The sequence below is a fragment of the Gossypium hirsutum genome, chromosome D13 (assembly GCF_007990345.1).
Source record: "Gossypium hirsutum isolate 1008001.06 chromosome D13, Gossypium_hirsutum_v2.1, whole genome shotgun sequence".
NCBI lineage: Eukaryota > Viridiplantae > Streptophyta > Magnoliopsida > Malvales > Malvaceae > Gossypium > Gossypium hirsutum.
Genome location: NC_053449.1, coordinates 5,999,238 through 6,025,616, shown reverse-complemented (window position 1 = coordinate 6,025,616; position 26,379 = coordinate 5,999,238). Strand labels below are relative to the sequence as shown.

Genomic DNA, 26,379 nt, shown 5'->3' with positions numbered 1-26,379 from the left:
TCAATTAAGTAATATAATGTGGTTTTTTTGTGAATATTATGTAAAAGTAGCAAGCTAACATAGTGATACACGTGTGATAAAATGTTTGATTATTTTAAAATTTTAACTTAAAAAATTTCATAATTATCACTTAATTAAAACTGAAGTTTAAAAAATTGAAAATACAGGGAATAAAAAATGAATAAATTAAAGTATAACAACTAAATTTGTAATTTACATATAGTATAATGATTACTAGCAAATTTGACATATATATGTATGGGAATGGGAGCAAGAAGCTCTTTTTCTCTCTTTTGTCGGATAAACATTTTTATAGATAATTGTAGTTTATTCGTACATTTTTTACACTTTTTTTATTAAATCCCAAAACTATACTTCAACTATGATTTAATATGCAATTGTATATATGAACTTTGATTTTTTGTAATTTTATACATGAAATTTTGATTTGATCCAAATCTTGTAAATTATTAACACAATTATTGATATAACATCATTTTATGTTTATATATTGCATATAATAATTATATTAATCCAATATAAAAATAAATTGATGTATTTATTTCTTAAAATGTGTATGATTAAATCAAAATTAAAGTTTCAAGTATACATTTGAACTACAATTAGAGTTTCACATGTATAATTGCACTAAATTAAAATTCATATATACAATTGCACATTAAATCAAAGTTCATGTATAATTTTGAGATTTATCCCTTAAATTTCATGTCGAATTTAAAACAGTCAACATTAATTAGGAATTTATGTTAGACGCTACTTACTATATAATATCACTAATATGGTTTCCAATCACGTTTCGCATTGAGTTATTTATTTATTGACTAAAGGTGAGTTTGGATGGGCGGTGCGTTTACTTGCGGTTAGTGTAAAAACAGCGGTGGCGGTGAGATTAGACACTGTAGCGATACTGTAGCGTGAGACAAAAAGTAAACTAAACGTACCGCACAGCACCCACTCGCCCATCCAAACCCACCCTAAATTATAGTCTAAATAATTTATAATTTATAATTTGCTCAAAGTTCTTGTTCTCTTCGTGTATTTAGAATTTAATCTCTATACTTTTATTTTTAGGAATCTAGTTCCTCTACTTTTTGAATTTAAAAATTTAGGTCCATTTATTAATACTGTTAAAATTCTTTTGTTAATTTTGCTGGTGTGAAATTTTGAAATAAAAAAAAACTCACTTGATATCCGTATAACAAAAAAATATAATTTTGTAACAGATCTGAATTTAATAAAGAATTTTAATGGTGCTAATAATTCTTAAAAAATCGCATTTATCATTTTAATTAGAATAAAATATAAAAGTTGAGGTACCAAATCATATCAAAATTAAAGTATATAAATTAAATTTCAAAATTAAACAAAATATAGAGATCAAATTGAAATTTAATCATTCTTATAATCTAAAAAAATAGAGGATTAGAATTAAAATTTACCCATTATGTCCTCATGTACAAAAAAAAAAAAGAAAGAAAGAAAGAAAAAAGAAAACCAACAATAGACAGGTATTCCTGTGAAAAGACTCAGGCTTTCCTTTATATATAATAGTATAGATTTACCATCGCACTTATTAGACAAGATATAAAACATTAAAACGAATATATAAGAGTATTTGATACAACTCTTTTAACTTTACACGTAAGTGTTTTTTTCTCTATATTTTACTTTTTAAAGTAAAATTTAAAAACTTAATTTGTAGAGTTAAAAAATTAGATGTGATCGTGTGTCTTATGATAATTTTATTTAAAAATCTATAAAATAAATCTATATATAATTTTGTCAATTCTAATTTAAACTCGAAAATCTAACTTGATCAAATTAAACTTAAATTTAACTTAATGATTTGATCATAAAAAATTAATAATTTAATGAATTTGATATTAACTTGAATTGATCGAATTTGAATTTATGATTTGATCATAAAAAATTAATAATTTAATGAATTTGATATTAACTTGAATTGATCGAATTTGAATTAATTTAAGCCTAAAATAATATAAACTCGAAATATTCTTAATAAATAAGAACACATAGATTTTATGTGAAAACTCTTTCGGGAAGAAATCATGGGCAGAGGAAAAGAAATTCACTAATATTGAAAAACGAATAATATAAGAGAAGTTTCGACTATATCTATTTAAGTGTTGAAAAACCCTATTCTAATCAAAATCAAATAGAAGAAGTATAGTTCTATGCGAACTCGCATTGTGCAGTATGGTTCGTACTCTAGTCTAGTTTTGTGTTTAATAGGGATTTATTATTTTTTCAACAAGTGATGGGATTTAGGTCACACAATCTCTAACAAAAATAACTTCAACTTGGGGTACTCGAAAGTAAATTAACCTAAAATTTGTAAAAATTATATTGACTTCATGTGAAACTAGACCTGTCCATGGGCCGGGCCCGAAAAAAAATTCGACCCGACTCTTAGGCCAGGGCCCAGCCTGGCCCGAAATATGGACCTGAAATTTTTCCCAGGCCCAGCCCGGGAAAAAATAATAAGCCCGAGCCCGGCCCGGCCCAGCTCGGTTTTTAATAAACACAAAAAATATATATTTTAAAAATAAAAAAATAAAAATATTTTTAAAGTATTTTAAAATTAAAAAATTAAAAAATATATATTTATTATATTCGGGACTGGACGGGCCGGGCCGAGCTCGGGCCAAAAAACTTGAGCCCGACCTATTTTTTAAACGGGCCTCATTTTTTTTCCAAGCTCATATTTTGAGCCTATATTTTTACTCGAACCCTCCCATATTTCGGAAGGGCCGTCGGGCCAGGCCGGGCCGCCCGGCCATGGACAGGTCTATGTGAAACCAACTCCACCCGTCCAATTTGTTAATTGTACTAATGCATATAGATATAAAATATGTTAAATACAAGTACGGATATGATAAAAAAAATTTAATTAACAAAATTGTTTTCACTCTCAAAGTCAGTCCGAGGATTCTTCTATCTAACTCTCTCGAATACCAATTTCATTCTACTCGCTTTGTTTAGCCGACTCTTGTCCAGTTCTGTACCAACTTTGTTACGTTGACGGACGCAGAAGTCTGTTCAACAAAGCGAGTAGTGAATTATTTAACAACTCTAGGGAATAGGGGCACAGTGACCTATAATGTGGAAAACCGCTAAGCGGATTTCGGCTCCATGTTTTTGGGTTAGAAAACCACTTCTGGGTTTCCATTTAGAGTATAAATCAAGATTTTCCCCTTTCACTTGCAAAGGAAAAAGAAGATTTGAGTCTCTGTATATCATCCACCTTTCATCCATCATTATTAGCTTCAAACAAGTAAGCTTTTTTATCTTCTTTTTTTTTTAATTCCTACTGCAAATCATATATGTTACCTGTTTACGCATCTTTGGTGATGGATGGAGTGAGAGATGCTAAATTCCAGAAACATAAAACAAGGTTAAATTTTTGAATATGGTTGCTAGAAGGGTGACGATACAGCTTGTTGCTTACTTAAAAGCATCGGAAAGGAGTATAAGCTCCGACATCTCGAATTCACGTCTGTCTTGCAACAACTTGAGAACCTCCAAACAATCTCTCAGCTCGATCCATGCGTAAACAACCTCTAAACAGGATGGCACCCATTCTTACTACTTAATATGTGTATATATTTTATGACTTTGCTGAGAATTTCTTTTCTTGATCGATGCAGGCAAAGAGAAGCAAAAAGGGGGAAAACCCTAATTTTCTTTTCTTTTTTTTATTTTTTATTTAAAGGGGAGAAAATTAAGGGGGTTATAATGGGAAGAGGGAAAATAGAGATAAAAAAGATAGAGAAATCATCAAGCAGGCAAGTGACCTTCTCAAAGAGAAGAAATGGATTATTGAAGAAAGCTAAAGAGTTAGCCATCCTTTGCGATGCTGAAGTTGGGTTGATTATCTTCTCCAGCAGTTCCAAGCTTCATCATTTTGCCAGCTCTAGGTCAGTTCTCTTTTTTTTTTTTCAGTCTTTTGTTAATTTTAATGAATTATTTTGGTATCATTTTTCTGAGATATGGGCAGTGGCGAACAGGGGTGAGCAAAACTTAATTCGACTTAAAAAAATTTAAATTTCGAGTTAAACGAATTGAGTTATTTGAATTAATCGAGTTATTCGAGTCACCTCGATTTTTTTTTAGAATTTCGAATAACTCTCCCCCATTTACTTTCCCCAAAAAATTTTACTCCCAACCCCTAAAACTTTTTATTTTCCTCTAAACTTTTACTTCTCACATTTTACCTCCAAATTAAAAATTAAAATCATCCAAAAAAATCCCTAAACCTAAATAGTAATAATTTTATTTATATCTACTATTTATATTATTAAATTAAATTTCACATTTTTTTACTATTTATATTTTTTTAATCATATTGAATCTTTATATTTTTTTGTTAAAATTGATTTATTGATGATGCTATAAAATATTCGTGTTAAAATTTTATATTGGTATCAATTTCACAATATTTTATCTTTAAGATAACTTTTATTAAAAAACCATATTTTTACATTTAATATATTTTTTAATTTCAAAATATATAGTGACAAGAATTAGAAGATAATTGAGGCAATTAAGCAAGCAAATAAGTTAACTCGTATATAAAAGATTAATAAATAAATTATGAGGGGATGAAAGTTAATAACAAAATTGATTACGGTAGGTGATAGTGATTATAAAGACCCAAAATCATTTTTTAATTTAACTCGAACAAATATATTTGATTCGATTCAAATTCCATCTCACTTGACTCGATTCGAGAAAATTTCAAATTGAGTTAGGATGATAAAATACGATTCATCAACTCGATTAACTCGAAATTTTTTCATTTGATTCGATCGAACGCTCACCCCTAGTGGTGAATCCCGGAGAATGTCTTAGTAATGATAAAATTGTACTTTTTTTGTCTCCCTAAAAATGATAAAAATTTGATTTAATCATTTAAAAATTATAAAGATATAAGCTATTAAAATGATAAAAGCGCATTTTTACTATCATAAAAATATACAATTTAATTTCGACCCCTCAAAAAAATTATCTAGGTTCGCCTCTGGATATGAGGGTTGTTTATAATTACATATATAGAGAATGGTTTAGTTACTTTCATTCACTTGTCATGTGTGTAAAAAATTAACAATTTAACTATTACAATTTATATCAATATAATCAAACTTGTCATGTATGTGAAAGTATTTAATCAATCTGATATCTTAATAGAAACATTAAATATAACAGTTGAATTATCAAATTATTTATCCTATAAAAAGTTATAAAATTAATTTAAGACATTGAATTTATATATAGTATAAGTAAATAATGTTAATAATAGTGAGGATGACTCCGTACATTATTAATAAGGGAATAACTTATATTAGGGAATAACTAAGGTGTTAATAATATAGTACGAAGTTAACATTAATTAATATTTTTTTTGTTGAATAACAGTATAAGATTTTAAAAATCCTTAAAATGAAATAAGAATATATTTATTTATTAAGGTAAACTTTATTAATTAATAAATTAATAAATTATTTTTCAATTATTATCATTATAAATAATTAATAAATTTTATTCAAACATAATATTTTATTATTCTGAGCAGATATAATTTATTTTGGCTTAAGTAAGAAAATAAACAAATTATTTAAAGGTATGAATTTAATTTATCATGATAAATGCTTCAAATAGTGACCTAATTGCATAATCAACAAAATGTGAGGGACCGAATCTTGAATTAGCCCATGATGCAAATACACCGATGGACATTTCTTTTATATTTAGTTATATATATATAATGGGAAGCGATCCGCTTATATCGTGTAAAAACTAAAGTAGTTTTATACACTTCTATAACTTTAATGATCCAACAGTTGAATTTATCAATATAATTGTATTTACATCAAATTTAACATGCATGAGTTATATTAATAGAGCATGAAATATAATGGTTAAGTCGTTAAATATTAATCATATAAATAATTATAAAAGTATGTAAAACTACTTTAAAAAATGAATTCCAACTATATATATAATCATGCACTACCAGATCAATATAGCAACAATCATAAATAAATAAATCAAAACTTTAAACTCAAATTTTTTCTATGAAATTAATAAATAAGCAATTTTCTATAAAAATATTCACTTAAATTTATTTTTCTATGAAAATGTAATATATAAAATATAAGATGAGCATCAACGAAAAAAATTTAATTAAATAGCTAGATTTTATCTAGGAATATTTATATGATTTTTTAAAAAATTAGATTATTATTAGTTATATGAATAATTGAGATAAAAGCTTAAATACTCATTATAATATGTATTATGAATTATAAAAAGTTTTCATGTGAATTTAGATGGGCGGTGCATTTATCTGTGGTTAGTGTAAAAACAACGGTGGCGGTAAAATTAGATATTGTAGCGATATTGTAGTATAAGACAAAAAGTAAGCTAAATGCACCGCACCGCCCCGCCCATCCAAACTCACCCTTAATTAGGTTGTAGGTATTTTCTCCAAATTTTCAGATGTATATATAAATGATTTAAATAATATTTGAATTCAAATGTTATAATTATTATTGACAATCAATTTTTTGAAATTAGATCAATGGTTAAATCGATCACATCATCGATTCTTGATTCAATCGATCTGTCCAGTTCAAATTAAATAGAATATTAAAATTTTTATAAAAAATTTAAAAATTAGTGATAATTATGTTGCACTCTGAATAAGTTTGTCAAGTAACATATTTCAATTAATATGAAGTTGCATAATAAATCATTTTACATAAGTAAAATGAAAATAAATTAAGAGTACATAAATAGTTAAGAAATAGATACATATCTAATTCCACATATTTCATTAGGTTTGAGAGCCTATGACAAAAGGAGTAATTTTTTAGCAATCATTACCAGATATGTCATTCCACACATCTCATTCACAATTAGCTATGAAAAAAATTTCTCATTCCTGCATTTTTTGTTTTGGAGTTTTTAGCTCTACAGCTCTTGCAAACTTCCATTCACCAAACACTACAATTAGAGGGTTTGACTACCCAATTTTTCATTTGTGCCCAAATTAGCTAAAAAGGCTCAAAACTTTATTTACCAAACACCCCCTAAAAAATATTATCTATTTATGAAGTAATATTATTAGATGCACCATTTATGAATAACAACATAATCATTATTAGGGAAAACAGAAAATAGAAGAAGATTTATAAATAAATACTAAAATTTTTATTTAAACATAATTAAATATTAATTATAATTATTGCATTTTTTATTTTAGGTTTAGAGTTTATGATTTATAAATTAAGCTTTACTTTCGAGTTTACATTTAAATCAAGTTGTGTACTAAAAAAATAAGGTTATTAATATTTATTTATAAGTTTTCGATTATCTTTTTTTTCCATCAATAATGACATGTCGTGTTGTTGTTCACTGACGACACACAAGATTAATATACTAATGGTGCATCGAATATTCACCGTTTATGTTACCTTTTTTAACACTTTTTCATAAGACACGTATTTATCAACCAAGCTATTGGTGTAATGATAAAAGATTTCATAAACACAAAATCGAGGGTTCCAACTAGATGCTAGATGTGTCCATGGGTCAGGACGGACCCAACCAAAATTTTAGGCTCGTTTGTCTGACTCGGCCCAAAAAATAGGTCTAAATTTTGTTGAAGCTCGGCCCGGATAAAAATGCTAACACTCGAGCCCGGTCCGCCCATATTAATTTTTTTATATAAATTTTTTTAAAAAATATAATACATAAAAAATAATAAAACATTAAAATAAATGTTTCCCAACAAATTGAAAATAAATTTAAAAAATATATGTATACTTGAATAATACTAAAAAAGATGCAACTTAACAAGAAAATGCTTCTAAAATAAGGACAAAATTAACAATAAAGCAAGAGTTATACAATATCCAAATAATAACAACAAAATAGTAACAACATAATTGTGAAATAATAGTAAAATTGTGAAAAAAATAGAAACAAAATAATTAAAAGAGAAGCAAAAAAAAAGAGAGAGTAAAAACAGTAATTTTTTTTGCATATTTGGACCAGGCTAAGGCCAAAAAAGCTTTACCCAAGGCCTGACTCATTTTTTAAAAGGGTCTTATTTTTGTTGCCCAAACGCATTTTTCGAACCTATATATTTACCCAAAACCCTCTCACTTTTTGGACAAGTCTTCAGATCAGACTAAATAGTCCAACCCATAGACAGTTCTAGTTCCAACCTCGAAATCCCTTCTTTTTGCCTGATATAAAAAAATAGTCATTAATGCATGTTTTATATAGCATGAAATCTGTCATAGAACGTTACAACAAGTATAGAGAGGAATATCATCATCAACTACTTGATCCTGCTTCTGAATTGAAGGTAATTATTTCTCAACCATTTGCTTTTATTTCATAAATTTTGCTGCATTTTTTGCTACTTTTTCCCTTTCGGTTGGTTTTCCATAGTTACAAAACACCTAAATTATCTTAAATGCTAGATTAAGCTTTCAAATGAGGTTTAGATATTAATTAAATTTGATTTGATGATAAAATGTTAAAGGATGAGAGATAATCTTTCTTTCGGAAGACAATAATTAAGATTGTTGAGAACTAATTGATTATTAGACGAATGGTATTTTGAAAATTTCTTTCAAAAGAGTTAATCCTCAACAAATTTGAACATATAACTTAAAATAAAGTATTTTAATCAGAAAAACATGAATCCAAATCGAATCTAAAAAATTAAAATTCGAATTAATCTGATCTAAAACCAATTTACAATAAAATACTCCACATTCAAGAATATAATTTTTTTTATGTAATATCTGATTTTGTGGTTGATATAGTTTTGGGAAAAGGAGGTAGCAAGCTTGAGGCAACAACTAAATGACTTGCAAGAATACCACAGGTACCCAATCTCCCATTATTCATACATAAAAATCAAAATATTTAAAGTTGTGTTTGAATGAAAAATTTGTGTAATTTTGAGACGGGATTTTAATAACTTAATTTTATTTTTTAAATTTCATTTAGAATTTTATTCAATTTAATATACATAATTCCATCATAAGATAAAAAAAAGCTTAAACTTCAAAAAAACATTTTATTTAAATATATATTTTGGAATTTCGAACAATTTTGCCAACTGAGCCACGGTCTCATTGACATTTAAAAGAACTTAAAATGCAATGTAAAAGATAACTAGTCAACTTAATCTACCATAATAATCAACTTGATCCAACGGACTTAACCTATTCGACAAACTTGACCGATTTAGAATATCTTACACGACATTTTCCACTGTGATGAATTGCAGGCAGCTGATGGGGGAAGAACTATCTGGTTTAAGCATCAAAGATCTACGGAATCTAGAAAACCAACTTGAAATGAGCTTGAAAAGTGTTCGCATGAGAAAGGTAAAATTAACTTTAAAACCTTGGGGAAATTTGCATTTACAACATTCAAGGATTCAACAATGCAATTTTCTCTCTGTTATTGTTTTGTTTTTAGGACCAAATTCTTACAAATCAAATCAAAGAGCTAAGTGTTAAGGTTAGAAAAAATTTTGCTGCACTTTCATGTTTTTTCGCTGATTTTCATCTATAGAGATTTTCTCTGGTTTGATTTTGGTTTTAGTCCATTTACTGAAATCACTCTAATTTGGGGTAATTTGATCACTTTATTTTTAATGATGTTATTAATAGATTCAAATTGAAAACACCATTAATTGTTGTTATTAAAGTCAGGTTTATGTTTGTTCCAAATTGAAAACGAATTAATATCGAGTTATTTTATTGACTGAATTGCATACACAACTCATTCTAGTTAATTTTATTCTTTTTACTATACTAAATTTTAGGGTTTGCTCTTTTTACTTTAAATTAACATAACGTTGTCGGCAATGCAAAGTAGATAATTCCATATTGGTTGAAGAAAATCTTATAAGAGGGTTTAAATATAACTTTGCCTCTTACCTTTATTGAGTAATTGGGAGCTAAGACCTAACACACATGCCTTGCTACTTGGTTTGTGTTCGTGTTTTTGAATAATTTTTGTTTCTTTTATCATTTTTTTTTGTTTTCAGAATATTTTTTCGGTTGAGGAAAATCCTTTGTTATTTTTGAAAATTGACACTGCTATTTTACTATTTTTTCCTTCCAAAAAACAATAGAAATACAGGCCATTCTTCTCATCTTTCACAACAATAAAAACAACAATCTCTTTCCTGCCTTTCTTAGCTCGCATATTTTCTGTTCCGAAAACTTTTCCGGTCAAATTTCCAACCAAGTTTTTAACTTTAATTTCTAGTCTACTGTTCTGAATATTTTTGAGAAGAGCAATATCATTTGTGTTCTACCTTCTTTATTCGGGTATACAAATATTTAAACACTGTGTTAACCTTGGGGAGCGACGTCCACTACACACGTTTATACCGATCAAGGCAAATTTACTTCTAAGGCAATAGTTATTTCACGGCACAGTGATTATTTTATTTACATACATTCAATTTATTTATACTATTAGTGCTAACTATTTTATTTTGCAGTATTATATTTTTAACATAAATGTCAAAATTGAAAATGATGTTTAATTGCTTGTTCAGGTAATTTGGAAATTTAATTAATCATGTTCAACCAATAATCAAAATATAATGGAATACTTAAGAAAAAAAGGATTCCATCTCTTTATCCGTTACTATCAATAATATTATAAGTAAAACACTAAATTTATAATTAAACATATTTTCTTGTTTATTGAATTTCAGGGACACCACATTCATAAAGAGAATCTAGAACTACAGAAGAAGCTAGACCTTATTTGCCAAGAAAATACTGAACTTCAAAGGAAGGTATTCGCTAAATATTTGAAGCAGTGGTTAGAGCTCGCGTTAGATACTTAAATATCATCCCTTGTTCTCCCAGCCCAATACTATATTGATAAAAGAAAATTCTTGTAACTGCTGGCAAATGAATAATTTTCCTACTGATAATACTAAGCAACACAAATTTTTGGGGGTGACACAGGTTGATGGAAATGGAACAGTAGAAGCAAATGAAGGCAGCAAAAGCTCATCCCACAGTTATGGTTTCAACAATGGATATGATGAGTTGCAGGCACCTGTTGTCGATCTCCGGTTAAGCCTGCCTCAACAACTTCCCGACGCTGATACATCGTATAGAAACCTAAGACTGTTTTGAAAACCAGGTAAAATTTTATAGAATGTCCCTGTACTATTCATTTTTAGCATATCTAATCCCTCTACTATAATTTGATTGTTTTTAGTCCCTCTACAATTTGGAAAGCGTATTTTCAATCTTGAGGTCAAATCTTTTGTGAACTCCGTCAGATAATTTAATATGGCTTTAAAAATATATATATATATATGTGATAGATGTAACATATACACTTTTGGCATTTTTGTACATTTGGACAAATGCCATGTGATCATATATTTTACGTCATGATTTGGCTCCTGAATTATACCTTGGTATTTATATTTTTTTTTGGTCTCATTTTGGTATATGAACTATTATTTTTGTCTTATTTTACCCAAAAAAATTTATCCGGGTACAATATAAGAACGTGACACTTTTTTATGTTGGAAGTAAACTGGAACGAAACTGATAGTTCATATACTAAAACGAGACAAAAAAAAGTTTAAGTACCAAAATAAGAATATGAGTTCAAGGGTTAAATCGTGACTTAAGCAAGAAATATATGTTATATCAAATTATTTGACATAATTAACGAAAACAAAATAGAGAGACCAGAATTGATCGAATTATAGGAGAGAGATTAAGTCCGCATAGCAAAGGGACTTCATATAGAATTTGACCATAAATAACTAGAGCATATAGAAAACAAGAAAGCAAAGCATTTCAACATCCAACCCTAAGGATAAACTTTGGGTGGACATATCATCAATGCTCCAATGACGACTTGCCCATGCATGGCTAAAATTAAGCTTCATTGGGTGAGCTTTTTCATATTCCAGATACTATATAAAGTATGTTCCAAGTTATAAATTACTGTAAAAATAAGAGGGAAACAAGTCTAATAGGATATAAATTTAGGTAATAAAGAGAATATAACTGATGTTGCTTAGCTCTACCTAAATTGACTAGCTGCAAATAGCAGTTGCATGCTTTATTTTTTGTTATCCAATTTACACTTCCGTGGGTGATTGAAAAAAGGGCAAATAGAAAAGGTAAATGAATGAACATTTGTGTCGATACCAAATATGAATGGAGGAGAAGAAAAGTGGTTCGCACGGTGGTGCTGAGAGGCGAGAGAGGTGGTTTTGGAGTTGTGAGGTTAATTTGGCAAAATTTCGATATGTGAAGGGATCTCTTCGTGGTGAGTATGATAATGATGAGGTATATGTATCCTAGATATGTCCCCTTGATATAGGTCTCAAGTTACGAAAAGCAACTAGCTAAGTTAGGGAAGCTACTCCTTGCTATCTCTTTAGGCGAAGTAGCTCCTTTGGACGAGTTAGTTTCCCGGCCCCTAACAAATTGTGTTAACTATATTGGTGAAAATTTCAACAATTGCTCGAAATCATATAGTTCTCACTGATAAATGACACGATGCATGAGGATGAGAGGAGGTGTGTAATAGAGATATTTATGTATTGGAGTTGAGTTTGTGCATGCTATTAATATTATATTTAATTGTTTAAGTATGGTCTAATTCGGAATATGAACTTTAAATTTTGCTCAAGTTTATCCATTTTTGTAAACGGCTAATCTAAGTCTATTTAAGCCCACTCATTTTTTTAAAATATAATTATTTTTAATTAATATTTAATAATATTATATATATCTTCTCCTACAATTATATATATTTTTATTAAATATAAACATACACAACTTAACATGTCTTTTTATATTTACATTATAATTAGTTTATTTAATTCTTCATATAATATAATTATATAATATATAAATAAATATATATCACAAACTTGAAAACGGATCATGTAACACCTTACACTCCAAGAATGCGCACAAGTGTTATATATAATCGCACACAAACATCAAATACAAATCTCCCGGGTGCTAAAAGCAAATTTGCTTATACAAAAATTTTAAGAGCTCTTTTATTTTGTGGAATGTCAATTATACCTTAATATTTTTTCCAAATCGTTTAATGAAGCTCTTAAATAATATCGAGAAAAAATCAAAAATTCAAGTTGTCCCTTCTACATGGGTTGATGTGAAATGAATAAATGGAGAAGGAAGCGATAAAATCAAGTTTTTAAAAATTGAAACAAAGAAGAAATGTTCACAAATTATACTTAACAAGTCAAAAATAGATGAGATTGAACCATGAAACTGAAGAAAAGTTTGAAGGGAGTTTGAGAGAGAAATGGAGAGAATTTTGTTTGAGCAATTTTGCTTCTTTAATGAATGGGGAATTGGACTAATCGGTCCTTCCAATTGAAATTGGTAATGGTCTATTTGCTGTAGTACCCTTCGTCAAAATACCCATTTAACCCCTCACACGTTTCTAAATCACATCAAAACTCTTTAAGACATTTGAACATCAAATTTTAGTTCTCTTACAAAATAGTTCATACATAAATTTCTAATGTCTAAATTCTGACTAATTTTATGCTATTAAATAATGAAAATTAAATTATAACTAATTTTTTTAATTAAATCTAATATTAGTTAAGTGATAATTAAGATACTTAGAATTCTAATTAAGTGATAACTCTATTTTAATTTAATAAACAATTCTCATTAATAAACTCTAATTTAATAATTTGATGAGAATAGTTTATTAAATTAAAATAGAGTTATTAAGTAATTTGATTAAAAAATTAATAGAAATACCATGCATGCCTTATTGAAAAACCAGAAGTAATAATAAAACTGATCACCCATAAATGTAACCCAAATAGAAAAAATAAATTATAATTATAAACTAGTCTCATCAAATTTAGTAAATTTTTTAAATAAACTATTCTCATCAAATTACCAAAATAATACATAAAATGCGAATTAGTTTATACTTTTTTAAATAGCTTTACTTTAGGTAAAATATATTTACTTTAATAATAAAATAAAGGGCTTTTATGAGTAAAAATCACAGATTAAGAGCTTATTTAACTACAAAAATAGGTTGAGGGCTTGTTTATTAAATAAAAAAGTGAGTTGAAGAGGAATAAAAAGAAAATAATAAATAATGAGCGCTTAGAAGGCAATTAGCTACATTTCAATTTTAGTGCGTCCCACGCACATAGCGACAGCAAATCACTTTCAAAATCTAAAATGATAAATTTTCTTGTCAGGTTCTTAAAACTGCAGATAGTTACATTTTAGTCTCGTCAATCTCTTTGGCACCTTTGGTGCCGCCACATGTTTTTTTTTGCAGGTTTTTATTTTTTTTAATATATTTGGTAAATAAAAAAATTATAATATTTTGGTAAATAAAAAAAAGTTATAATATTTTGATTATTTTTTATTTTTTATAATAATTTAGTAAAAAAACCCGTAAAAACTCCATATCTGCAAAATTGTTTCCTTCATCTTTTATAAGAAAAGAAAAAAAGGTGAAATATTTTTCAAAGATAAAAAGAAGAAAGGTTGATAAAAATATAGAATAGTACAGGGCGCCGGAGGCTTTTAAAACTTTTAAATTAAAAGTTGTTTCTTTTTTCTTTCATCAAAAAATTAAAAATAGTTTCGGTTCACTAAGAGACGAGGAGTAGACCTGTCCATGGGACGGGCGGCCCGGCCCAACCCGACAGCCCGCCCGAAATATGGGAGGGTTTGGATAAAAATATAGGCCCGAAATATGGGCTTGGGCAAAAATTTAGGCCCGTTTAAAAAATGGGCCTAGCCTCGGGCAAGATTTTTTTGGCCCGGACCAGCCCGAAAAATATTAAATATATATTTTTTATTTTTAAAATATAATAGTTTTTTATTTTAAGTTTATTTACTTTCATTTCCTTGACTAGTGTTACAAAATAATAATAATAAAACATCAAGTTTGTTTTACTAATCAAATATTAGATTTTGTTAGAACAATTAATACAATTAATAATTTGATAAATTTACTAATCAAATGTTAGATTTTATTACAACAATTAATACAATTAACAATTAATAATTTGATAATTTTACTAACAATTAATTTTAATAACAATTAGTTTTAATTTTATTAAAAAAATAATTTTAATTTTAATTAAAAACGGGCCGGGTCGGGCCGAGATTGGGCCCCATATTTTTTCTCCGGCCCGGGCCTGGGCAAAATCTTAGGCCCATATTTCAGGCCGGGCCTAGTAAATGGGCTGAATTTTTTTGTGGGCCCGGCCCATGGATAGGTCTAACGAGGAGTCAATTAATTTGAAGTTGCCTTAGGAATAAACGATGAATATGGTTTTTAAGTTTTGCTAGGTTTAATTAAAAATTTTCAAATATTTTAGAAAATTTAATTAAATTTTTTGAAAAATTGAGGTTTAATGAAAAAATTCAAAAAGTATAATTAAAAATTTTAAATATTGAAAAAATTAATGACAACTTTTAAAAATTATAAAGGATTTAATTAAAATTTTCAAAAAATTTAAAGGATTTAGATAAAATTTTGAAAATATTGAAAGCTTAATGACAATTTCGAAAAAATTTGAAAACCTTAATAACAATTTTGAATTTTTGAAGGGGCCAAGACCCCCTCTTAGTTTTCGCCCTTGAAAGGTAGCCATATGTACACCTCTCTTTAGCTTTTTGTACTTTCAAACTTTTTACATTAAGATTTTGGATTTTTCTTTCAAAGATATTAAGGATAAGTTTGGATAGATAGTTAGATGCAGTGCATTACCTTGCATTTAATTTACCTTTTTGTCTTATATTATAATATTTAATCTTATCGTTACCGTTGTTACAGGCCATTTTGCCCGAGGCCCAATTAAACACAAAATAAAAGTCCAAATTACAGTCCATAAAGTCCAAAACAACAAGCTCAGAACCACTAGCCCAATAACCCAATAGCCTACCCTCAGCCCAAAACCCAAAACAAAAAAAACCTAGCAGAAAACAGAGGAGCCCTAGGCGCCGCTCCTAGGGTCTTCTGACCTTTGGTCTTCTGCTCACCTGCTCTACCAGCAACCATCGCCAACTGCCACCGTCACCTCCATCCACGTGCGTTGATCCCTGTAAACAAATCAAGGCAAGCAAGACAGGCATAGGCATAGACTAGGAATTTCATGTAAATCGGCTATAAAAGCCGAAACTAAGATACATGTAAGGGGTTCTGATTTTTTTTAAGAAAAAGATCGAAGAAATAAAAAAAATCAGTTGAAAGGTGATATTTTTAGTCTTTTTTCCTCTTCGATTCCATTCGGTTTTGCTTTTCTTTTCTTTTACGGTTAATATAAGTCTAAAGGTTAATAAACGAAACTTACCTGATTCGTCGCGGTTGTAGCGTCGCCGGAGTCCGAGTCGTTGAGAACGGACGAGGAAGGCGTTTCATTTTTGAGATTCCCTCTCTCGGCCTTAGGGCTTTAAGGACTTGATTTTGAAAGGTTTTCGAAATGGGGTTTTAAAAGACTGACTTTTCGACTTCCGACCGCCGCTCACGGCGGCGCCGGCGCCGATAATCGGCGACCGGCACGGTGGTCCACAACTGACCCCTTGGCCGGAGGAGGGCAGAAGAATAGAGAGATTCTCTGTTTTTTTTTAAGAAAGAAGAAAATTGATTTTTTTTAAGATTTTTAGGCTTATATAGCCTTCTGGTACGGCGTCGTTTTGGCTAGCAGCAATAGTCAAAAAACGGCGTCGTTTTGGCATGGATCAGGTCGACCCAACCCGACCCGAGGAAGGTCCGCGTGTTTCCATACCTGAGGGTCTATTTGCAACTTTGGTCCTTCTGTATTTATTTGATTTTAAATTAATTCCTTTTGTTCAATATTATTGCCTTTTTAATTCGGCCCTGAACTTTCGCCTGTCTTTCGATTTTGTCCCCAACCCTTTGGCGCACTGAGCAATATACACGTGTCCTTATAAGGGTTTTATTACTCTATTGGTCCCTGATATTTGCGCGCATTTCCATTTTGGTCTTTCTTGTTTGTTTTATTGTAGTTTTACCCTGTAATTTCATTTTGCTCTCGATTTCATCCTATATTTTGTTTATTGGTTAATTTAATTTTTTTTAAGACTCTTATTATTAAACTAACTATTATTATTATATTTGTTATCTTTTATTACTATTTTTATTATATACACTTTTTTAATTTATACACTTGTACCCATTTATATATATGTTTTATACTTTATAATTTATATATATACATATAGGTCCGTATGTATTTCTCTTACGAATACATATATACTAATATATCTTCTTTTATCCTTTTTATACACGCATACATACATATATGTATATACCTATACAAGCTTTTATATTTAATAGCTTTAAATCATACTTATACATATATATGTTTTCATATTTTTTATAATTATACATATATAGAAATGTTTTCCTTATATGCGCATGAATATTTTATATATATTTTATAATTTGGATCAATCTTTTTGTTATTATTTGTTAATTTCAATGTTCATTTATTTATTTATTCATATGTTTATTCTTTAAAATGTTTTAGTTTTTTTTATTTACTTGTATATCGATGATTGATTATTTATTTATTTATTTCATTCTTTACGCATATCATTTTGTGCTCAATATCATATTTATAATTCTATTATGCATATAAATGCCATATTTCAAAAAAAGGGGAAAACATTTTCGATTGAGGCAATATTTAGCGTTTGGAAATTCGAGAAAACGTGCCCTAAGGTACTGGGTGTCGATTTTTCTCGTTCAACCAAATGGCTAAATATCATTTTAAAAATTTCAAAATAAGGCAATATTTTGTGTTTGGAAATTCGAGAAAACATGCCCTAAGGTACTGGGTATAGATTTTTCTCATTCAACCAAATAGCTAAATATCCTTTCAAAAATTTCAAAATAAGGCAATGTTTTGCGTTTGGAAATTCGAGGAACGTGCCCTAAGGTACTGGGTTTCGATTTCTCGTTTAACCAAATTGCCAAATATCCTATTGAATTTAAACCCATGCCATTCGAGTTTTTTTTAAGGATCGTATTTTAAATTTCTTTAAAGTTTTCAATTTTCGACATTAAGACATTAAGTAATCAACTAAGGTACCAATTTTGGGCGTATCGAGGGTGCTAATCCTGCCTCGTGCGTAACCGACTCCCGAACCCGTTTTCTAGATTTCGTGGACCGAAACCGTTGTTTTAATAAAATCAAATCATTTATTAAAAACAACCTTTTTCGAGGTGATCCAATCACACCTCATAAAAAAGATTGGTGGCGACTCCCATTTCATTTTTAAAAACCCAAGTCGACCCCGTTTTCCATCCAAAAAATGGTGTCAACAACCGTTATTTTTACGCTAATCATAGATAAACGCACATCCATTCAAATTCACACTAATTTTAAGTATTAAAAAATATTTTAAAATAAGGTATTGATACTTTTTAGCTCACCCTTACTTTTCTAGAATCCACCTCAACCAAACCTTATCAGTCATCTCAAGGAAGCACCTATCCATTCCCCCATACGTAAAACTCGAAATTTTATCATTTAAAAGATAAAATTATGATTATTAAAAAAAATATTTTCTACCAATTTGTCATTTAGAAAATATTCTAACCTAATCTCATAATTTGGATTTTTATTTTTCTTTTTTCATCAGCCAACTAATGAAATTATTTAATAATGCTACTGATCTGTACTAAAACATAATATTAATAATAGTAGAAAGAGTGAATCATGCCATATTAAAATATAAGGGCTAAATCCTTAAGTTGACTATATTACAGGGACACAATAAAAATTTGACCAATAATATTTTTACTCCAAAATGAGAATTGGGGACCCTAGCCCCTAAGATTAAAACATATTAAAATTTAGAGCCCACGAAAATCTGTAAAGTTCAGTTCCCTCACCAAACATGGCTCGCTGGATTGGCGGAAAATGTAGGCCGATTTCACTGCGAACTCCGTATCCATGGCGGCCTCGGACCTTCCGATCAAACGCCGCGCTAGAAGCCATAGCCACAGCAGCCGAAGAGAAAGTCCGAACCGTGGCGCTATACAATTATCCCTCATTTTCCGGCGCGATCTCCGCTCTCTTCGCTCACCTCTACCACTCCCGCCTTAATCTCCCTTGCCTCATCTTGCCTTCCTCCTCCGTTGAACCGCTCAGGTTCTTTAACCAAAAAAAATTTCAAACTCCAAGGTCTAAATTATTCAAATTTCAGTTTACTTATCGTTTCTTTCATTTTCACAGGGTCGAAGATTTTTGTGTTGAAGGAGAGGGACTAGACACGTGTTATCTCCTCGACTTCATCGGTCCCAAGGGATTTGCATCAAAGCTTTCACAGCAAGCAATGTGCGAGTAAGTGGAATTCGGAAAATTTTTTTATTTACTTTCGTAATCGTTTCGTTTTAGAAACTGCCAAGTTGGATGACACTACGATTATTTGAAAATTTGTAGGGTGATAGCATTTGATCATCGGAAACCGGCACTTACACAAATTGACTGTTGTGGAGATCCGAGAGTTACATTCAATGTTAATCTTGCGAAGAGTAGCTCTGCTGCTGTATATGAGTATTTTTCTAATAAGCTTGTCAGTATGATGTTTCCTGATGTAAGTGTGTGTGTGTGTGTGTGTGTATTGTCAATCCCTGTATTTTGGTAAAGGTTTAGTCTATGTACTTTTAAAAATTAAATCATCTTGACACCGATAGTATTCTGTCAAAGTTTCCGTATGTTCATCATGATTTGCTTTTGAAGTTGGTATGATTACCTAGGTGTATTGATGGAAAATACTAACGGTGTCAATGATTGGACTAGGATTTCTAAACCAAAGTAGTAAGAGGATTTAATTTTTTAAATATAGAGACTAAATCTCGAGGCTTGGACTAGAGGCATATTTTGACCTTTGTTTGCTATGCTTTACTAGAGTGATTTGATTTTGTGCATTTATGTGTGTGTATATGTATAACCAAGAGATTAAATGATTTTTCTTTGTTTTCCTAATTTGAATTAGGTGGGGGATGCAAATTTGTTGAACTCAGAAGACCAAGTTCGCCTGGAAAAAGTTCTGAAGTATATTGAAGATGCAGATCTTCGTAGATGGAGCTTACCAGAAATTAAAGCTTTTACAATTGGACTCAGTGAATGGCGCTCCAAGTTGAATTGCATCACTAATCCATACATGTATGAGCAGGTTAATTGTTCAGAAATTGATCCTTTTCCTTTGAGATTTCTTGGGCTATGGTTCATGAGATGAATTCAAACCTTGAAGTTATCTTACTATGCTTTTCTAGATGAAGAAATGGTGTTAAAATCTTCTAAAATTTCCCTAATTGTTTACCCTGTAGCTTACAATTTCTTAGTTGCTAAAACATGGACTCACATGTTGCATCATCTTCATGGTTTTTCTTTTTAATGCTGAAGGCCTTTGTTTCTGTCGCAGTTACTTGGGATCTGTTCTAGTGATTTGATTGCCAAGGGAAATCTGGATATTTCCTCTCGCCAAATAGCTGCAAACAAGTTTCTGGATAAGACATTTAAAGTTCTCTTGGGCCGAGGATTGTATGGGGAGTGCCTGGTAATGACATATCAAAGGTTTCAGATAAATCATCCCCGAAATAGATATCCTTTCTTTGTCATGAGTGGTTCACTTTTGAGATTAGGATCCCATTCATTACTTTCTGAATTTCGGATATGATCATATGAATCACATGGAGTCCTTTTATCCATTTGACTTATATGTTGCGTCTCTCTTCCCCAAATCTTTTGTCAGGAGTAGTTTACCTTTTAGATTTAGGATCCCAATGATCACTCTGAGTTACAGATATGATCATACAAATTGCATGGAGTTTGTTTTTTTCCTTTTGGTTTATTGTGGTGTCTCTCTTCCCTAAATCTTTGTCTTGAGTGGTTTATCTTTTAGATTTAGGATCCACCCAATGATCACTCTTTGAGTTACAGATATGACAGACGAACTCATGGAGTCTGCTTTTTTCCATTTGGCTTATATGGTGTCTCTTTTCCCTAAATCTTTGTCTTGAGTGGTTTATCTTTTAGATTTAGGATCCATTCATTGCTTTCTGAATTATGGATACAATCATATGAATGGCATGGAGTCCATTTTATCCATTTGACTTATATGTTGTGTCTCTCTTCCCCAAATCTTTTGTCACGAGTGGTTTACCTTTTAGATTTAGGATCCCAATGGTCACTCTCTGAGTTACAGATATGATCATATGAATCGCGAGGAGTCCGCTTTTTTCCATTTGGCTTATATGGTGTCTCTCTTCCCTAAATCTTTGTCTCGAGTGGTTTATCTTTTAGATTTAGGATCCATTCATTACTTTCTGAATTATGGATACAATCACACAAATAGCATAGAGTCCATTTTATCCATTTGACTTAAATCTCTCTTCCCCAAATCTTTGTCACGAGTGGTTTACCTTTTAGATTTAGGATACCATTGATTGCTTTCTGAGTTATGGATACAATCTTACAAATCGCATGGAGTTTGTTTTTATCCATTTGATATCCTTTGGCCTTACTCTTTGTCCCTTCCATTTTCTCTTTTCATTTTCGTAATGTTCTTCAATTAAGTTGTCTTTTACTCTGGTTTTAGGGAGTCAGAGCCGATGGAAACTCTGATTTAAGCGATGAAATCGGCAAGCAACTAAGTCTAAAAAGTGCCAAAGCCGGGCTGAGGTAAACACATTTGTATGAGATCTTTAAATGTGGTATCATTCTCTTTTCCAAGCAAGATGTGATCATTGTAATTGGCTATTTGTCTTACAATGTATGCATTTCTGATGTTAGGCCCATAGGAGCTGTTATATGCTATAACAGCAGAAGGAAAAATCTTAAGATGTGCCTAAGAAGCACGGATACTGCAACCGATACATCTGAAGTTGCAAAGGTTGGCATCATAAATTAATGCATTCATAACTTCATATTTTATTGTAGAATGAAATATTTTGTGATAAACCTTGAAAATGATTCTTTCCCTTTGTGAACTTGAAGGCATACGGTGGTGGCGGCTGTCCGAGTTCCAGCTCTTTTATAATAAGAATGGATGAGTATAACCAGTGGCGATCCTGAAACGTTTGAAGGTATTAAGTATTTCACTCAGGCTCTAACTTGACAATTACACAATTACTAAAATTCACTAGGTAAATCAGCGCCTATTGGGTCGAGTGATAAAGAATTCGATACCTCTTAAGATAGGTTTCGGGTTTGTGTCTTATAGATGGAGAAAACAGAAAACAGTGCTGTGAGAGATTTATCTCTCATTTAAGGGTCTAATTCAGCTCGACTTTGGACTTAGCCGAGCTTGAAGTGGTTACCGAATACCGAATGGTCATGGACCAAAAAATTCAATAGGTAAACCATATGATCTATGGCTTGTTCAGCATTGTTTTTGTCTCTTTAAAAGTGCTTTTTGGCGGTTAAAATATTGCTAAAGTACTTTTTGAACCACAAACAAAAGCAGATTTAAAGTGCTTTTGTGGTTGCAAAATCACTTCTGAGTGTATGATTACTTATGATTACTTTAATATTCATTAAGTAATCACATATTTGCATAGTATGTATAAAATTATATTTTAGATTTTATTTTAAATATAAAACATTATTCACTTGTAATATATTCACAAATTTTAAAATCATTAAAATAAAAGTATTTGTAGGATGTAATAAATTTTTTTTTGAATAAAATTTAAAAATTAGTTTTATATAAATTTCCAAAGCTAATTTTCATATTTATGTATTTTTTTAATATTATTTATTTTCTTTGTAAACATTACAAATAAGAATAACCTAATAATACCATATTTTAACATGATATGCTTTTTATACATGTTATACATTATATATTCTTACAAAATTTCTTTACAGTAATATTAAATAGCATTTCTAAAACACTTTCTTACTGGACTACTTTTTCGAATAGAATTTTTTTTCCAATTACAACGCGATGCTAAAGTAAATAATTAATATAGTTGACATGAACAATTTAATTTTTTTTCATGAATTGTGATTAGTTAAAAAAATAATTTTTGGTGAAAAATTATTTTACCTTTTATTATTATTATTATTATTTTTATGTTTTTTAGTTTAAAAAGCTTTGATGAACATCCCATTATCTTATTTTCTTAAAAAAATATTATGCCATTTATCCTCAATAGATTTTTTTAATTTACAAATAAATTAGTAAAATAAAAAAAAATACATAGATACATTTTAAGAAATTAAAAATAATAATTTTAATCTCACAAAACACTCCCGTAACTTGCATTTATCTTATAAATAAGTATAAAATGAGTATTTAGAGTTTTATGTTTGAAGAAATTCATGAGGGGATTTATATTTTAAAGTTATTTATATATTATTAACATATGATATATATTATGAAAGAGTGAAATAATAATCTTTTTTATTAGTTCGGAAATAAATCGAAATATTACTAACCTTTGCAAATAAGTAACTCACCATGGTGGTGAAATGGAATAAAATGGTGATTTTAATACTGTACTAAGATTTTGCAACCAATATAGTATTGCAATATTAAAATTTTCGGTATTACGATTTTGCAAATGAATGTTAATTCTAATAAAATTATCATAATAATTTCAATATAGTACTAAGATTTTGTAATTGCAATTGCAAATGAATGGGGATTTCAATACAATATTAAAATTTTGTAGCCAATGCAACTGTTATGGTAATTTCAGTACAGTATTAAGATTTTGCAATACAGTGCAAACTAAGATTTTGGTGAGGTGGTGATTCCAATACAATATTAAGATTTTACAACCAATTAAGTATTAAATTTTTGCAAATGAATGGTGATTTCATTACAATACCAAGATTTTGCAACCAATATAGTTACAATAGTGATTTTAATACAATATTAACCATAATGATTCTAATACAATATTAAGATTTTGTAAACGAATGATAATTCTAATATAGTGTAAATTAATATTTTGTAAATTAATGGTGATTCTAATACAATGTACTTAGCCACTAAAATGTTAAGATTGTAGTGACTCACTATGGTGATGATTTCAATACAATAAATTTTATAAATGAATGGTGATTTCAATATAATACACTCAACCAACTAAAAGTTGTAACCTTTCTGAAATAACACTTACGTTATGTTTGGCTTGCCTGCATAGTTAAACCATTCTAGGTATATTTAGTTTTCAACATTATTTCAAACATTTAGTTGATTGAATGTGATTCCGCAGAATTTCCTAACATGGGACTAAACAACAAAGTCCTGTAATAACTAATCAGTACACTAATATCTAAATGGTTATTTTGCAAATGCTCGAAATGAGGGAAATTTTCTTTTACCATATTACCCATGAAAAAATAAATCATCTAAAACCCAAAATTTAAAGGAAAAAACTCAATCAAAACTCCCCAACAGATGAGTCAACTTAAAAACACATAATGTTAGAGTTGTGTGACCAAAATTCTAAGAGTTTGCTTGCAAGTCAAGTTAAACAAAATATATTTTTTTTCTAGAATATTTAGTATTTATTAGTATAATGTATTTAACATTTATTAGCATAGTTTATTTGACCTACTAATTTAGCTTATAAATAGGTTCTTTTGCAATATTAGAAAATACACCCATTAGAGATTATAACTCATAACACATTTAGAGGATTTTGTATTTATGTTTTGAGGGTTTTTTGTTTTCGGGGTTTAGTTTTTATCTCTATATTTTGTACTCTTCGTTCTTTTGTCATTATAGTAAAATTATTTTTGCCCATGATTTTTTATCCTCTTTGAAGGGTTTTTTCACGTAATTTGTGTGTTCAATTTTTCAATTTATTTCGCTATTTTTTGTTACTTGTTGCTTAATCGGGTCGATCTTAACACATAAAAATAGAGAAAAATGAAAGATTCTCTATCTCCTTAGGTCTTAGGTGAGGTTTCATATTCCAAATGAAGAGAAGAGAGAGACTAGGAGAGGATGAATGTTGGTGTTCTTTATTCATGGCCAGCAATGGATAGTGATGAAGGCAACAGATGAAGCCTGGCTTTGGATTTTTTTATTTTCTGAGCTTTTGCACATGGGTGAGATAGAAAGAGGAGTGAATGGGTGAGACTAAGCAAGAGAAGAGAAGAATCATTATCAATTCATGACCAGCAATGGACAAAGATGAAGGCAAGTCGACGGATGAAGGCTGATTTTGGGTTTTTTATTTTCTAGGTTTTTGCACATGGGTAAGATTGAAGAAGAATGAATAGAATAAGAGAAGAGAAATTATTATGAATCTGAGAATGAAAAGAAATGTTTTAGTACCCTAAAAGTAAATTAGTATAGATAATATTTTTATAAAAATAAAAATAAAATTATATTAAAAATGTTATTAAATTAAATTTTATTTTTATTTTTATTAAATCATATTTAATAGTAATCCTATTAAAATTTAATAACAATAATGACTTACTTAACAAAATTCTGTTAAGGGTGCTCTTGTCATTTTAGCTTTTTTGATATGTTATTACAATCTCTATTCCATTCAACCAAACAGAGAATACTATTACAGTTTTATTCCATTTCACTCAATCAAACAATTGGATTACTTATTATAACTCTATTCCATTACAACTCTATTTCATTACAGTCCTATTTCATTCTATTGAACCAAACATAATGTTAGTGTTATGATCTTTTTGAGGTTATGACATGTTTTAAACGACACTTAGTCACCTTTTCATGGTGATTACCTTTTTGAAACAAAACTTAGTGTTTGATCTTTCTAAAACGACACTTAATCACATTTCCATGGTGTTTATGTGTTTTAGAATCAAGTACAAAATATATACAATACTTACAATCTTTCTTCTCTTTTTTTTTTCTCTTTTAAGTGATTTTTGGTCTTATTCAATTTTAAATGTGCAATTATTAAATTCAAAATTTGATTGCAAAAATAACCATAAAAAAATTTGATTTCTGACATTATTTAATTCAAATGTACAATTGTTCCATTCTATAGTATAAGAAGAATTGCTTCGTTCAAGAAAAATACATTATATTATATCTTGGGAATAATATTTCTTTATCGCAATTAGACCTGTCCAAAGGCTAGTAGCCCGCTTGGCCATAGTGGCTTGGATAAGGATTTCGCATTTTGGGTCGACCCGACCTGAATTCAATTTAAATAATAAAAAAATATTTTTAAAATTTAAATTTAATTATAAAAATATATAAAATATCAATTAAAAATATAATTTCTAATAATTTATTATTT

At 29.3% G+C, this 26,379-nt stretch overlaps 2 protein-coding genes across 9 annotated transcripts; both read left to right on the top strand.

The window, feature by feature from the left end:
* Positions 1-3,171: 3,171 nt before the first annotated feature.
* LOC107918838 (MADS-box transcription factor 23) lies at positions 3,172-12,729 on the top strand. 6 transcript variants are annotated; one of them, XM_016848421.2, is made up of 9 exons: positions 3,176-3,316; positions 3,463-3,959; positions 8,335-8,416; positions 8,883-8,944; positions 9,353-9,452; positions 9,547-9,588; positions 10,802-10,885; positions 11,061-11,241; positions 11,320-12,729. In XM_016848421.2, the coding sequence occupies exons 2-8, from the start codon at positions 3,637-3,639 to the stop codon at positions 11,232-11,234; spliced, it is 867 nt and encodes a 288-aa protein (XP_016703910.2). In that variant the 5' UTR covers positions 3,176-3,316; positions 3,463-3,636; the 3' UTR covers positions 11,235-11,241; positions 11,320-12,729. The 6 variants fall into 6 exon arrangements, with proteins under 6 accessions (XP_040966069.1, XP_016703910.2, XP_040966070.1 ...); XM_016848420.2 differs by having other exon boundaries at positions 3,177-3,316; positions 11,061-12,729; XM_016848423.2 differs by having other exon boundaries at positions 3,178-3,316; positions 3,690-3,959; positions 11,061-12,729.
* A 6,238-nt stretch (positions 12,730-18,967) lies between these two features.
* On the top strand, positions 18,968-25,494 carry LOC107918321 (uncharacterized). 3 transcript variants are annotated; one of them, XM_041110133.1, is made up of 9 exons: positions 18,968-19,276; positions 19,361-19,468; positions 19,568-19,700; positions 20,124-20,303; positions 20,553-20,687; positions 21,729-21,811; positions 21,923-22,022; positions 22,127-22,215; positions 25,041-25,494. In XM_041110133.1, exons 1-8 carry the CDS (start codon positions 19,023-19,025, stop codon positions 22,202-22,204), a joined length of 1,071 nt encoding a protein of 356 aa, XP_040966067.1. In that variant the 5' UTR covers positions 18,968-19,022; the 3' UTR covers positions 22,205-22,215; positions 25,041-25,494. The 3 variants fall into 3 exon arrangements, 2 of the variants coding, with proteins under 2 accessions (XP_040966067.1, XP_040966066.1); XM_041110132.1 differs by having other exon boundaries at positions 18,969-19,276; positions 19,568-19,721; XR_005923580.1 differs by lacking the exon at positions 25,041-25,494 and having other exon boundaries at positions 19,568-19,721; positions 20,553-20,704; positions 22,127-22,261.
* The last annotated feature ends 885 nt before the right edge of the window (positions 25,495-26,379 follow it).

Bases quoted from the DNA above. Each gene is read 5' to 3' on its own strand.
- LOC107918838 (XM_016848421.2), top strand. From the start codon at position 3,637: ATGTGTATATATTTTATGACTTTGCTGAGAATTTCTTTTCTTGATCGA. The intron at 8,945-9,352 runs GTACCCAATCTC...GATGAATTGCAG, and splicing joins GACTTGCAAGAATACCACAG to GCAGCTGATGGGGGAAGAAC. The intron at 9,589-10,801 runs GTTAGAAAAAAT...ATTGAATTTCAG, and splicing joins TCAAAGAGCTAAGTGTTAAG to GGACACCACATTCATAAAGA.
- LOC107918321 (XM_041110132.1), top strand. From the start codon at position 19,023: ATGGCTCGCTGGATTGGCGGAAAATGTAGGCCGATTTCACTGCGAACT. The intron at 19,469-19,567 runs GTAAGTGGAATT...GAAAATTTGTAG, and splicing joins TCACAGCAAGCAATGTGCGA to GGTGATAGCATTTGATCATC. The intron at 20,304-20,552 runs GTTAATTGTTCA...TTTCTGTCGCAG, and splicing joins ATCCATACATGTATGAGCAG to TTACTTGGGATCTGTTCTAG.